The 12,430-nt window shown below is 45.6% G+C and overlaps 2 protein-coding genes, 1 long non-coding RNA gene and 1 other non-coding gene across 4 annotated transcripts; 3 read left to right on the plus strand and 1 right to left on the minus strand.

Annotated features, from left to right (window-relative positions):
- Window positions 1–591: 591 nt before the first annotated feature.
- On the plus strand, window positions 592–3,492 carry LOC100240696 (uncharacterized). The gene is made up of 7 exons (NM_001365468.1): window positions 592–670; window positions 789–860; window positions 964–1,018; window positions 2,120–2,175; window positions 2,258–2,310; window positions 2,824–2,942; window positions 3,104–3,492. Exons 3-7 carry the CDS (start codon window positions 979–981, stop codon window positions 3,196–3,198), a joined length of 363 nt encoding a protein of 120 aa, NP_001352397.1. The 5' UTR covers window positions 592–670; window positions 789–860; window positions 964–978; the 3' UTR covers window positions 3,199–3,492.
- Window positions 3,493–6,909: 3,417 nt separating this feature from the next.
- On the plus strand, window positions 6,910–7,685 carry LOC115032957 (MIR171cHG). The gene has a single exon (NR_163725.1). It is a non-coding gene; the product is annotated as an MIR171cHG (long non-coding RNA).
- Window positions 7,201–7,318, plus strand: MIR171c (microRNA MIR171c). The gene has a single exon (NR_121093.1). It is a non-coding gene; the product is annotated as a microRNA MIR171c (primary transcript).
- A 1,269-nt stretch (window positions 7,686–8,954) lies between the features above and the next one.
- Window positions 8,955–11,871, minus strand: LOC100279332 (uncharacterized). Its single transcript, NM_001152353.1, has 3 exons — window positions 11,196–11,871; window positions 9,724–9,842; window positions 8,955–9,654 (listed from the first exon to the last, which is right to left on the minus strand). The coding sequence occupies exons 1-3, from the start codon at window positions 11,757–11,759 to the stop codon at window positions 9,108–9,110; spliced, it is 1,230 nt and encodes a 409-aa protein (NP_001145825.1). The 5' UTR covers window positions 11,760–11,871; the 3' UTR covers window positions 8,955–9,107.
- Window positions 11,872–12,430: the final 559 nt, after the last annotated feature.

Raw genomic sequence — 12,430 nt, forward strand, 5'->3', positions numbered from 1 at the left:
ACTCCTCTAATCGACGTAGAGTCGAGGAGAGGCGGAGAATTTGGGGATTGGAATACTAAACTAGGGCTAAACTAGAACTAGACTAGAACTACTCCTAATGCATAAGGTAAAAACGAGTAATAGACTTGATTTGTTCGATTGTTGGGGGTTCAATCGGCCGTAGCCCTTCATCTATATAAAGGGGGAGGTCTGGATCCGCTTCCAACTGATTTCCGAGTTAATCCCGCGGTTTTAGGTAACAAATCTCGCGAGAAACTAGGAACCCTAACTGACTCTGCGCACGCGCGGACCGTCCGCGCCACCACCGCGGACGGTCCGGACCACGGACCGTCCGGCCTCCGGACCGGACCGTCCGCACGGTCATTTTTGGGTTCGAACACCTATCTTCTTTCTTTGGTCAAGTAGTATTATACGCTGCCTTGCATTATTGGATCATCATGACTCGGGTTTTCTTGCGCGAAAGCAGCCGTGCCTGTTTTGTGTTTTCTCTAATCAACAAGTTTCCTGGGCGTTACGTCTCATGCGCTTGTGGCCTTTTACATAAGCAACCCCCCCGACCTCTTTTCCCTACCCTCTCTTTCGTTACCTACAGGCTACAGCTCCCGTCTCTCCGCCGCTTGCTTGGAAAACGAAGAAACCCTCCTCCACCAACCCAATCCAGCTACATCCGGTGAGTCCCGTGCGTCTCTTCTATGCTCTTCCATCAATCGGCCCAGGTTTTCCTCCGATTGCCTTCCGCCGATCGAGGGCTTTCTCTGATCGATCTGGTGCCTGTTTTGTGGTTTTAGTCTGGGTGAACTCCAGGGCCAGGAGCAGTTCGCCGCCTTCGTTCGCATCACCTACGCGGTTCGATCCAACTGGTAAGGTTTCACTCGATTGGCTCTTAGTTTTTGCTGCTCGATCGGCTCGATTGATGTGCGGTTTTCTCGGTGATTTATTTTTGGGATTGGTTGGTGCCTGTAGGCAGGAAGGAACGTGATGGCCAAGACGAGCTCGTTCAAGCTGGAGCACCCCCTTGGTTCGTATAATGTTCCCCAATCCCCCTTTAGTTTTGGTGATTCTGCAGAAAACCGTTGATATCTGTTTTTTTTTTGGGGGGGGGGGGGGGGGGGTAACCATAGTACAGATTTAAGAGGGTAACTTTGCGGATTGGTAATACTCTAAGGAACTGAACAACTATCTAGTTGTAGTTCAATAAATTTGTGATCAATCGTGATCGGTGGAGTTTCCTTATGTGATTTACTTTGATTTACGGCCAAGTTCACCTGTCTTCAAAAACTAACAACTGCAGGTTAAATTATACATATCTCGTGCCAAAATTTTTGAGCTAGGTGTGATTATGGTGCGATCATGGTGAGCAGGTTGTGATTATAATGGAAGTATGGTGCTGTTGTTGATTGGATAGTAATGCGTGGCTGCAATTATGTGCTTCGACTGAGTGTTCTTCCACAAGTTTATGTTAGACAGTGATATTCAGTAGTTGTACATGATACAAGTGGCTAGTCAATCTGTAAATCCAAACTGATCATTGGGTAAGAGTTTTCTGAAGTGGTTCCTTATCTTGACGATCATAGTTTAGATTTAATTACTACTATGTATCACATAATACTTTTGACTTAGAATAATTTTGTACTTCCACAATACTTTGGGCAGCTGTAAAATGCTCTTTAACGGGAAGCTGCAATTGTCCTTTTAAAACTGTATTTGGTATTAAAAGGTTGCTGACGGTTAACAATGTGGTCATGCCCTTGACAAGTAGATTGTTTACTATTTTCTAGCTGAACTTTTACGTTTTTTTCCTATATTTTATGGTTGAATTGTCATGAGTCGGCTGAGCTGGTTACCTCAATTGATTGACATGTGCAGCCTACTTGACCTGGATAATAACAGTTTTTCTTATTTTCCATAAGGAGCAGATAAGGTTAAATAAATTTGTGCTTGACAATATTCGATGACTCTATTAGTTGGAGTTCCCCTTGCACAAAGACATTTCTATGTCCCAGCTGTGAAGTTCCCAGTTGCTACGGCCTTGTTCCATCATTTCCCTGCAATACAATTTAGCTTCTTTATTCAGGTTACATAACTGAACCCTTAATCTGTGTGATGCCTTTTCTTACAGAGAAGAGGCAGTCTGAGGCTAATCGGATCAGAGAGAAGTACCCTGACAGAATTCCAGTAAGCTTGTACCCTTCTTCTGTATGCACTGTTTCTTTCTTCATTTGCTTTTATCCAATTTATGACTAGTTGTATAATGCAGGTGATTGTTGAGAAGGCTGAGAGGAGTGACATTCCTGACATCGACAAGAAAAAGTCAGTTCTCAACTTTTCTAAGTTAATCATAAGTTCATAACTGCTATACAGATATGTTCATCTTCAAATGTTTATGAGTTAATGCCAGTGAGATTTCTACGTTTTCCTGATAACTGATGGACATGGTAGTTGGTGCCATCCATTTTGCATTATATTGGGCTGCCCTTATATAACTGCGCAACAGTATTGCATTGTGGCTGTTTATGCACATATATTATTTCAGTCAATTACTACATCATGATTTATTGCACAATAGAAATTGTTTGATAATTGCAACAAATTGACACTATTCCTAATTAACAGACTTGTTGAGTTGAATATTTACTATGGTTTCCATGTTTTTGTGGTCCAGAAAATGCTGGTGGTTTTAGTTTCACTTTTTTGGATTTTAAAAAGGTCTTACCATTCTGTATCAAAAATACTTCATTAAAGCACCATTGCACACATCAAAGTGTTATGTGTTGTGTCAACCATAGTAAGCAATAAGCTGTTCTGATTGTCATAACTTTGCAGGTACCTCGTCCCTGCTGATCTTACGGTTGGACAATTCGTGTATGTTGTTAGGAAGAGAATCAAGCTCAGTGCTGAGAAAGCTATCTTCATCTTTGTGAAGAACACCCTTCCACCAACAGGTCTGGAAAATAAATACAGAGACAACATACTTCTGACTCTGATTTTGCTTCCTATAAGAATTGATGGCATTCGTTGAGCATTTGGGGACATGATCCCCCATCCTCACTTGATCTTACTTGCATTCTCACTTGATTTTACTTGCTTCCCTGAACCTGTGCAGCTGCTCTGATGTCTTCAATCTATGAAGAGAACAAGGATGAGGATGGATTCCTCTACATGACCTACAGTGGTGAGAACACCTTCGGGCTCCTCTAGATGGCTCACCACAATCGGGTCTGCCTTGCCCTTGCTTCCCTACTGATGCCCTGCCTCGTGTAAATAAGACCTGCCAAGCAATTGTGTATATTCTGGTTTCCTCGCTCAACTGCTGGAAGTCTAAAACCTACCTTATCATGGACACCGTTTAAATTAAGTAATTGACTGGACCTGAATCTGGGGGGTCCTATGACCTATGTCGTTTACGGTTACTGGTCCTTGTAAATGCTGTAACGAGGTCAATTGGATTCGCAGTATGCTATTGAATCCGATTGCTGTTGCCGTTTTATTGCTTGACTGGTGCCTGCAGCCTGCTGCTTGGTGTCTGCTGCCGACAGCAGCAGCTAGTGGAACGGCTCACCGTCAGGCACGAGGGCCTTATGTCGCCGGTGCCATTACTGCGTTTGGGCTCTGTTGCTGATGGCGGCAGAGTCTGGATGGTGATGGGCGTGTCAGGATGAATGCATGGAATCCTGGTTCTTGCGTTGGCGCTATATGGGCTGGTCTGTTGCTGCTAGTCTGCTACTAGCATTTAGTTTCGGCTGTTGTTATTGTTCTGGAATTTTGATTTTGGCCGTATGGTTTGTTGGCTGATTGCCAATGGTTGAGTGAATTATTGGCTGGAAGGAGAAAGATCGGCCCCACAGTATTAAATTAAGAAGAAAATTAATCCCCATAATATTAAATTAAGAAGAAATATAATTGGATTCTTGGCCCAAAAAGGTTATGAAAGCTGGCCCTCCCCTATAGGCTAGATCTTTATTCATGTTTTTGAGCATTTCTAACCCCTATAGGAGGATTAGATCAGTTCATGTTGTGTGCATATAACCATATAACTAGAGTAATTATTCGTTTTCACTGGAAGGCGTGTCCCTACGACAGTTGCGGATGGCAAGTTTGAACCCTCTCGATGGCCTCAGCTGAAATTGCAGCAACAGTTGATAGATAATTGACACCTAGGCACAGAAGTAGGCATTTGACCTCAGGTTAGCTAAGCTAGAGTGGATGGGACCAAGACCGAGATCGCTCGGATGGTCCGGCATTTGACCTCAGGTTAGCTGAAATTGCAGCAACAGTTGATAGATAATCGGCAGTTGATAGTATATGTCACAGCATACGTACTAGTATAGCCCATGTTAAGTTGGAATCTTTTTGTGCAGCCAGTTAGTTATGCCTTACTCCATCATCGACCGGCGGTACGGTACGCAGTGAGCAGTGACGGATCCACATCTTCCTCTGAATCCTAAGCTACTAGAGCCGCATGCATGCAGAGACCAGGCTCTGTACGTACCTGCTTATTTCTCTCGTGTGGTCAACTGGTCATCGTGGTGCCAGTGCCACTGCAAGCGGGGTACATCCGTGGTGCGCATGCATGCTGCTCCGATCCATGCCTCGTATCGTACGTACGCAGTAATTGTACGTATCTTCCGTCCCCTAGCTTTCTCACATATGTTGTCAGAGTGTCAGCTACCAATTGAAGCACGTAGGTTCCACGTGTGATCTGCGTGCGACTAATTAGTGCTGCCTCCATTCTTAACATTTGTGTTAGTTAGGACTTAATTAGGACTGCCGCACACCCAAATATAGGATCGGGCATATGCCATGTTTATATAGGCATTGAAGATTACAGTGATGGTTAGTTACAAGCATGAAGTTCGTATCCGAATAGGAACGCGGAGAGAAGCATCTCTGCCTTGGAGGGGGCGCAAAACCAAGATCAACAAGGTTAGAAAGAAAACCAGGCACATAGAGCTTGTTTGAAATCGTATAAAGATTTGTCAAGCTTACACAAAAAATGCGGATAGACATATGAAGCAACCACATGGTTTTGTGGATATCCTACGCATCCGCAGTTTTTGTGTAAGCTTGACACCAATCTTCATCATGAGTACCATGCAAAAATGCATTCTAGACACCAATTTGATGAATACTCCATCCTTTCATAATCAAAATACCTTAATGTTACTTAAATTCCTTTGCAACTAATAACCGAGCTTTGTATCGATCAACAGATCCATCTAGACTGTAGTACGTAGTAGGGCTAGGGCGTGATGGCAAGTACGTTTTACCACACATAACTGCATCGCATTCACCGCGGCCTCCCCGGCCCCAGCATACAGCAGTTAGTGCTTCCTGCGGTGACGCGCTGCCGCTTATTGGAATTCTTCTTGAATGCTCTCGTCCGGTCCGGCATATCCATCTCTAGCTCTGGCGCTCGAGGCATCTCGTTGCGCTCGAGGGAGTGTGACCTGTGACGAGACGAGACTCGCCCGCCTCCGAGCTCCGATCCGGCCCCCCGGCCCTCCGGCCTCCGCCCCCGCGCGCGCGCCGTCTGTTCAATTCAATGTGGCACTTCAATTCTCCAACCTCCTCTTTGTTGGGTTGTTGCAGCATTCAACACTCGAGCTCGCTCGTCGCCTCGCCTCGCCGCTACCACGCACACCTAGGTTTAGGCTAGCTCAGGCACTGTGGGTGCTTCAATTCAGCGTTGCTGTCCGTCCCCTGTCCTTCCATCCATGCATATAGTATCAAAGCCAGCCACACTACGTACTACCGTGCTTTGCATGCATGCATGCATGCCCCCCGGCCTCGCACGCTTATGTTTTACTAATTGTTTCAGTCAAAACATGGGACAAGGAGGTATACGGTGAGCTTTACCTAGTTCGTATAATTATCTAATTGAGTTGGATGGGAGGTGCATGTGATTTATGCATTTAACCATCTACTAGATCATATTGCATATATAGATGAACGAATACTAGTGTCTAAATCATATGCGGATTTCAATAGACTAGAGGGAGGAAAAATCTAGCAAGGATGAAAATAAATAAAGTGTTTGAGAGATATGGTCGGTGGGATCAATATCCCCTTATTTATAGAGCTATTATATATTTTCAATTTAGTTCTAGATAATTAGAGCCGAACCACTTAACCTCAAGGACGTTATAGTCCAACACAAGATCTATATAGATATGACAGTCACGAGTACTTCACAGCTTTGCTTTGTATCGCCTTAAGCTTTGAGCTGACACCGTCTCAAGTTCCTACTAGAAATCCACCTAGATTTTGAGGCCCAAACCTAGAAATCGTTCGCTCCTCTAGCTTCTCCACTTGACTTAGATCAATCGTTGTTGTCTTGATTCGATGAACACAATCTACTCATCCATGTCCTCTTGTACTTGTCAATGATCTCAGCTGGGCTGCCGGTGTGAGTCATCTATAGTCGCTCTTTCAGCTTCTTCGGTCCCTCAGTCCAAGTTCAACCGCTTCCAATCCATCGGCACAAACCATCATGTGACCTCCATCTTCGTTGTCCACCATCGTCTCTATGCCCACACTTGCGCATCATAAAATAAGAGACATATCACACAACAATACACTTATTCTATAGTTAGTCTATAAACTCAACCAAAACCGATTATCCCGTTTACAATCGTTTGTCATACTTAAACACCATGAGCACGTATCAACAACATGTTCGCAAATAGACAAGTTTCATACCAACAATAAGGAACCTTAGGCTGTACCCTCCATTTGGGGGACAAAGCCAGAACCTGGTATCCATTATCTAAAAAAAACAATAAGGAACACTAATTAGACCCCCACCCCCACCTTCCCTTCCCCTTCTACAGTCCTACACTCACACAACACTCCTTTGCATCGCCTCCGACGAGGCCTATTAAAGAACCCCGTGACTTGCCCTCGTCCTGCTCTCTCGCTCTTCTTTCACCTTCAATTCCTCTGACCGCCGCATGAAACAAAATGATGAGTGCCATCGCACTGTGCGCTGTTCCTTCCCTCAACAACTGTGTTCTAGCTCGTTGAGCAACTTAGCTTAATCAGTCTCTTATTGGTGTGTTCTTCAATTCTCGTTCGCAGTTAGCTTTTTTCCTCGCTCTCGCGCCCTTCATTCGGTTCTGCTGCCATATCGATCTCCTCCGACGAGTACGTATGTACGCGCGCGGTAAGAATGCTGTGGCTGACCCAATATAATAGATCTCTGGGGAATCGAAAACCTACGGGATATTGGTGCGGTTCAATCAGAAAGCTTGCGCTCCAAAGCCCAGGGGCTCCACTCTTTGACTGAGCCGTGCCAATATCACGTCCTCGCTTTGCTTGCCCATGCATCCTCATTCCTTCTCAATCTTTCGCCAATTACTCCATGCATGTACCTGACTACCTGAGTTTAGATCTCTTCTCGCGATGATGACTGCGGTGTTTTTTTTTTTGTGTGTGTGTGCGTGTTCTTAACAACATGCCGCGCGCAACCTTTCGCTTCTGTGTGAGAAATCATGTGTTAATAATGTTGTTCTTCATCATTTCATGCTTGCGAGCTACATCCTAGCTCTCTCGTATCTACAAGTTTTCTGTTGTGGGTACTTTAATTCATCGTGTGGCGGAGTTCTTTTGCTCTCTTATTTTTAATGGGTAATAACTGTAACAAATTGTCTGTGAAATTAATAAGATGGTTTACACGATTGTATGTACGTATGTAGCATTCCTCTCGAAAAGGCGAAGACAAGTACTGTCGTGTATTTATTAGCATGATTCTTTAATTTGTTAAGCTGCGTCCAGCAATTTTGCAGATATATATCATGTGTGTTTGTAGCTAGCACTATAGGGGCTGCTGGGAGTCAAGAGAATGTACTCTTGACTACTAGATTCTTAATATGAAGATAGACGATGACAGTTCAGAATTTACTACCACAATTTTTCGAAATTGTGTGTTTGTAGCAAGCACAATTTTTCGAAACTATTCCCTTGTTTTTCTTTGCACATATATAGCTAACAGTGTGCAGGGGTGGAAATGCTAGATATAGCTAGCTAGCTAGTACATACATCAACGACAGTTCATGCCCAGTGTATAGCTAGCATGCATGCATGCTGTTTTCGAAGAACAGCACAGAAATGCAGTTCTCTCTTGGAGAGACCTAATAATGTGTATCAGTTAGAGGAGCAAAAGCGCGCGATGTTTATGTATAGTATGTAGAGAGACAGAAAGGCTAGCTAGGATACATGCGTATTATTGCCATTGTTTGTTGCTAGCTACACTGTGTTCGTTCTGCGAGGATGTGCACCCTAGCCTTTTCCTGACAGTACGTACTATGTTGCTAGACTTTCACTGACATGCTTGATTATCGATCAGCAGATCGAAATACACCCCAGTGTAACAAGAAAACATGGAAACCTCTTGTTTATCTGTCTCTGCATTATTGTTTTGTTTGTTTGGAGAGGACCCCACGCACTGCATTGTGTACATATATATATTTGGGTGATAAAATTTCGTGCTCCCCCCTGTCTCCTTTTATCGGTCGTGTTATCGCTTTCCTAATAAATCATGGACGACGTAGAGAGGATTAATTAGGACGCAGATTATGATTATATTGATTGTGTATTGGCATCTGCAATCCCTAAGTTGGTTAATATATGCCCTGGATGGACGACGTAGTACTGTGCTACATATATATTTGAGACGTTTCAGTCCTGACAGACGATGATAGATGCAATGCTGGGGTCGTCATATGTACGGTCGCAATTAACCTGCTAGTTGTAAATTTTGTATCCCTGACATATATATGGTCGCAATCTAGCTAGTTTGAGATTCATACGGTCGTCGTCCATGATTGCCATCGTCCCCCGGCCAAGAACATCTATATATCTATACATGTCCTCTCCTCTACTATACGAGCACAAAAATGAATTGTCCAACCAGCAAGATTCGATTCTTCACATAGGCACATGCATGCTTTGTATTTGGGAAAAGAAGGCTTATTAGGCAGGCATACATGAAATGTGAACCGTAAGACAATCTCACAGAAGTTACAGTTGCAATGCTTAACCAATCTGCCAAGAACAAGCCGCAACGACAAAAGAGAAACGCAAGGCGTCCCTCTGTACAAGAATATAATCTACGAGGGCTTGTAGTACTTGGTGGGCACGAACGGCATCTTGGTGACCACGGCGTCGTAGGACTTCCCGCGAACGACCACCTTCAACTCCGTCCCAGCCTTGTGCATTCCCGACTTCACGTAGCCCATAGCGATGTTCTTCTTCAGGCACGGGCTGAACCCTCCGCTGGTCACCTCGCCGATCCTCTCCCCCGAGCCGCTCACCAGCTCGCTGTGGCTCCGCGCGGGCGGCCCCTGCGTGACCATGCCCACGCGCCTGATCTTTGGCCCTTCCTGGAGCTGCTTCAGGATCACGTCTGCGCCCAGGAAACCGCCCTCTGCCCTCCTCCTCTTGCCGATCGCCCATGAGAGGCCGGCTTCCACCGGCGTGATGTGCTGCTCCATGTCGTTGCCGTACAGGCACAGGCCTGCCTCCAGTCGGAGACTGTCACGGGCGCCCAAGCCGGTCAGCCGCACCTTGCCTTCCGATCTCTCTAGGATGGCCTCTGCAAGATCCACTGCATTCTCTGACGGAACAGAGATCTCAAAACCATCTTCGCCGGTGTAGCTGAAATAAGAAATAAGACAATCCTTACAATACTGCTCAAATAATGGCGATAAAGAATCGAAGTGATACCCAGTTCTCGTCAGAAAGCATGCATATCCATTGATGTCAATCATCTTGAAGTCACTGAAGTACATTTTGCTCAAATCTTCTTTCGTCAGCAACTGCAGAGTAGGTGCAGCAAGAGGACCCTGCTTACATTTGCATCAATAAACAAGTTATAATGCTGCCCTTTTATGTACTTGGAACCTGGTACACATCAGGACTCTAGAAATGAACTTTCAACTTGCCATTAAAGTGAAAGTTGGATGCTTCTGTTACATGATATGCTTAGGGAGAGTATAGATTTGAAGGTAAAAAAACATATACGGATCATGCAGATTGAGTCCACCCATGATTAGCAGTGTCAACAACTAGCTACCTACCCCATGAAGAAACTACGATTTGTGAACCATGAATCAGGTTTAAATTTTTTTTTAAAAAAAAAGTTCACCAGGAACCCAGTTCCATGTGTTGCATTAACAATTTCACAGGACATTGGAATTGAATGTTTTTACAGTGAACACCAGGCATTTCTTAACCACAAAAGCAAGACCATGGAGGAAGCTTTACTTCCACCGACCAAGAAAAGGACAGTCAGACCTGCTCAACTGTTACCTAAGATAAACCAATCAAGTGAAGCAAAGAAGGCACTCTGAAGTAATCAAGATTTGATTTAGCTACTATCAAGCAAGCACCAATGTTTGATACCTAAATCAACTAGTGATACAACTAAACAGCATTGAAGTCTCTCTTAAGTCTCTTATGATTCATCAACCTGAAAATCACCATAGATGATTGTAAAAGAAGACCACCAGATACATAACATCACAAAGGATAATGCTTTACCATCAATATATATATCAAGATCAAACTTCTGGTCTTCATACTGAACTACTGTCACGCCACCGCTTAGGTAGGCTATTGACCAAACACAACAGTCTTGTGTGTTGCTAAAAAGAGTCATGACACTTAATATTGACACAAAATTCAAACACGACAGACCATCACAGTGCAAACACAATTCACTATCCTAGCACTCAAGTTCATAGCATCACTGGGCACATAATGAAAATAAAAATCCTACATATGCCAATAGCTGAAACAACAAAGCAGAAAACCGTATTTCTGGGAACAATCTACATTCAGTCATAAATTCCAATTGCAGCCATTGATATATTAGATTAAAACTGCATTGTATCAAACAAACAAGCCTCTCCATCTATCAAGCGATCCTGCTGCACGATTGAAATCAATCGTATCTTTTTCCCCCTTCAAACACAGCACAACAATTACTTGGCCTGTCGTCATTCTATCGTCAGCATATCTCAGTATCCTAAAAATTTCATCCCCCAAAGCAAAGCAATCGTATAAATAAGCACAGATACCGTTCAGGGATATAATATACTCTAGTATTTACCCATCGCAGTCAGTCATGAATTGAATCGGAGCATAGACGGCCGCAGGTTGCAAGCCAAGAGGGCAAGAAAGAAACGGGCAGTGACCTGCAATGCGAGCAGCGATCGGTCGTCGTGGATGTGCCACTTGACGTCCCCGCCCTTCTTGTTGAAGGCCTCCATGTGCGCCTCGATGTGGGCGAGGTCCTTGTCCCTGCATCCGGCGTTGACGACGAGGTAGATGTGGTGGTCGGTGACCTTGGCGATGACGGAGTCGTCGATGGCGCCGCCCTGCTCGTTGGTGAAGACGGTGAGGGTGCCGGTGCCGTCCCTGAGCGCGGCGACGTCGGCGACGACGAGGGACTCGAGGAAGGGGATGGCCCCGCGGCCCTTGAGGCTGAGGCCGCACATGTGGGCGACGTCGAAGAGGCTGCCGTTGGCGCGGCAGTTGACGGTGGAGTCCATGATGGAGTCCCTGTACTGGATGGGCATGCTCCAGCCGGCGAACGGCACCATCTTGCCGCCGTGGGCGACGTGGAAGTCGTAGAGCGCCGTCCTCTTGAGCTCGGCCTCCGCCGCCTCCGCGGCGCCCGCCAGGTGGCGGACGCGCGCGGGCGCGGAGGAGGCGGCGGCGCGGCGGGCGAGGGTGGCGCACGCGAGGAGGCCTCTCATCGTGGCGAGCCCCGGCGGGTGAGCTAGCACGGGGCTGTCTTGATTGATTAGATGCTGTTGGTCTGTTGGAGACTGGTGGGAGGGGGTCGGGGTGGAGACGGTGAGATCGGGATCGGGTGGGGGTGGGGGTGGGGCCGTGGGGGTGTGGGTGGTGGATGGTGGTGGTGGTGCGCGCGCTCGTAGGTCGAGCTCGAGCAGCAGGTTTGGTGGGGTGCTGACGGATCAGCGAGTTATCAGTGCTCGGCTTTGCTGTTTGTGGGTCCCAATTTTTTTGCCAAGTCTTTTGTCGCGTTTGGTGGTGGATCGTGACGGATCCTCGACTAACCAAACCTCACCCACTCGGTTCCATCCAAGCTGTGGAGCTCTCGGATCGGGATAAAAAAGTTTGATTGGAGCCATTGTTCAGTTGAGTTGTGGTCCTGTAAAAACAAATGAAAGATTCTTCAGCACAACATTGCTGGTTTGGTTGGTAGCACATATATAAGGATGTTTATTTTTTTATTTTTTTGTTATAGAATTTGAGATTTCAGGCACTTGAGAAAATAAGAAATGGTGGTGGCAGCAGAACCAGTGAACAAGATCAAGAAAGGAAACCATAGACAGACTCATATGCTTGCGAGTTTTCTCGGGTTGGTGGAACCAAACAGAGTGTCTGGCCAGATGCCATATCC

This window comes from Zea mays, chromosome 2, assembly GCF_902167145.1.
Source record: "Zea mays cultivar B73 chromosome 2, Zm-B73-REFERENCE-NAM-5.0, whole genome shotgun sequence".
In the NCBI taxonomy this organism is placed as follows: Eukaryota; Viridiplantae; Streptophyta; class Magnoliopsida; order Poales; family Poaceae; genus Zea; species Zea mays.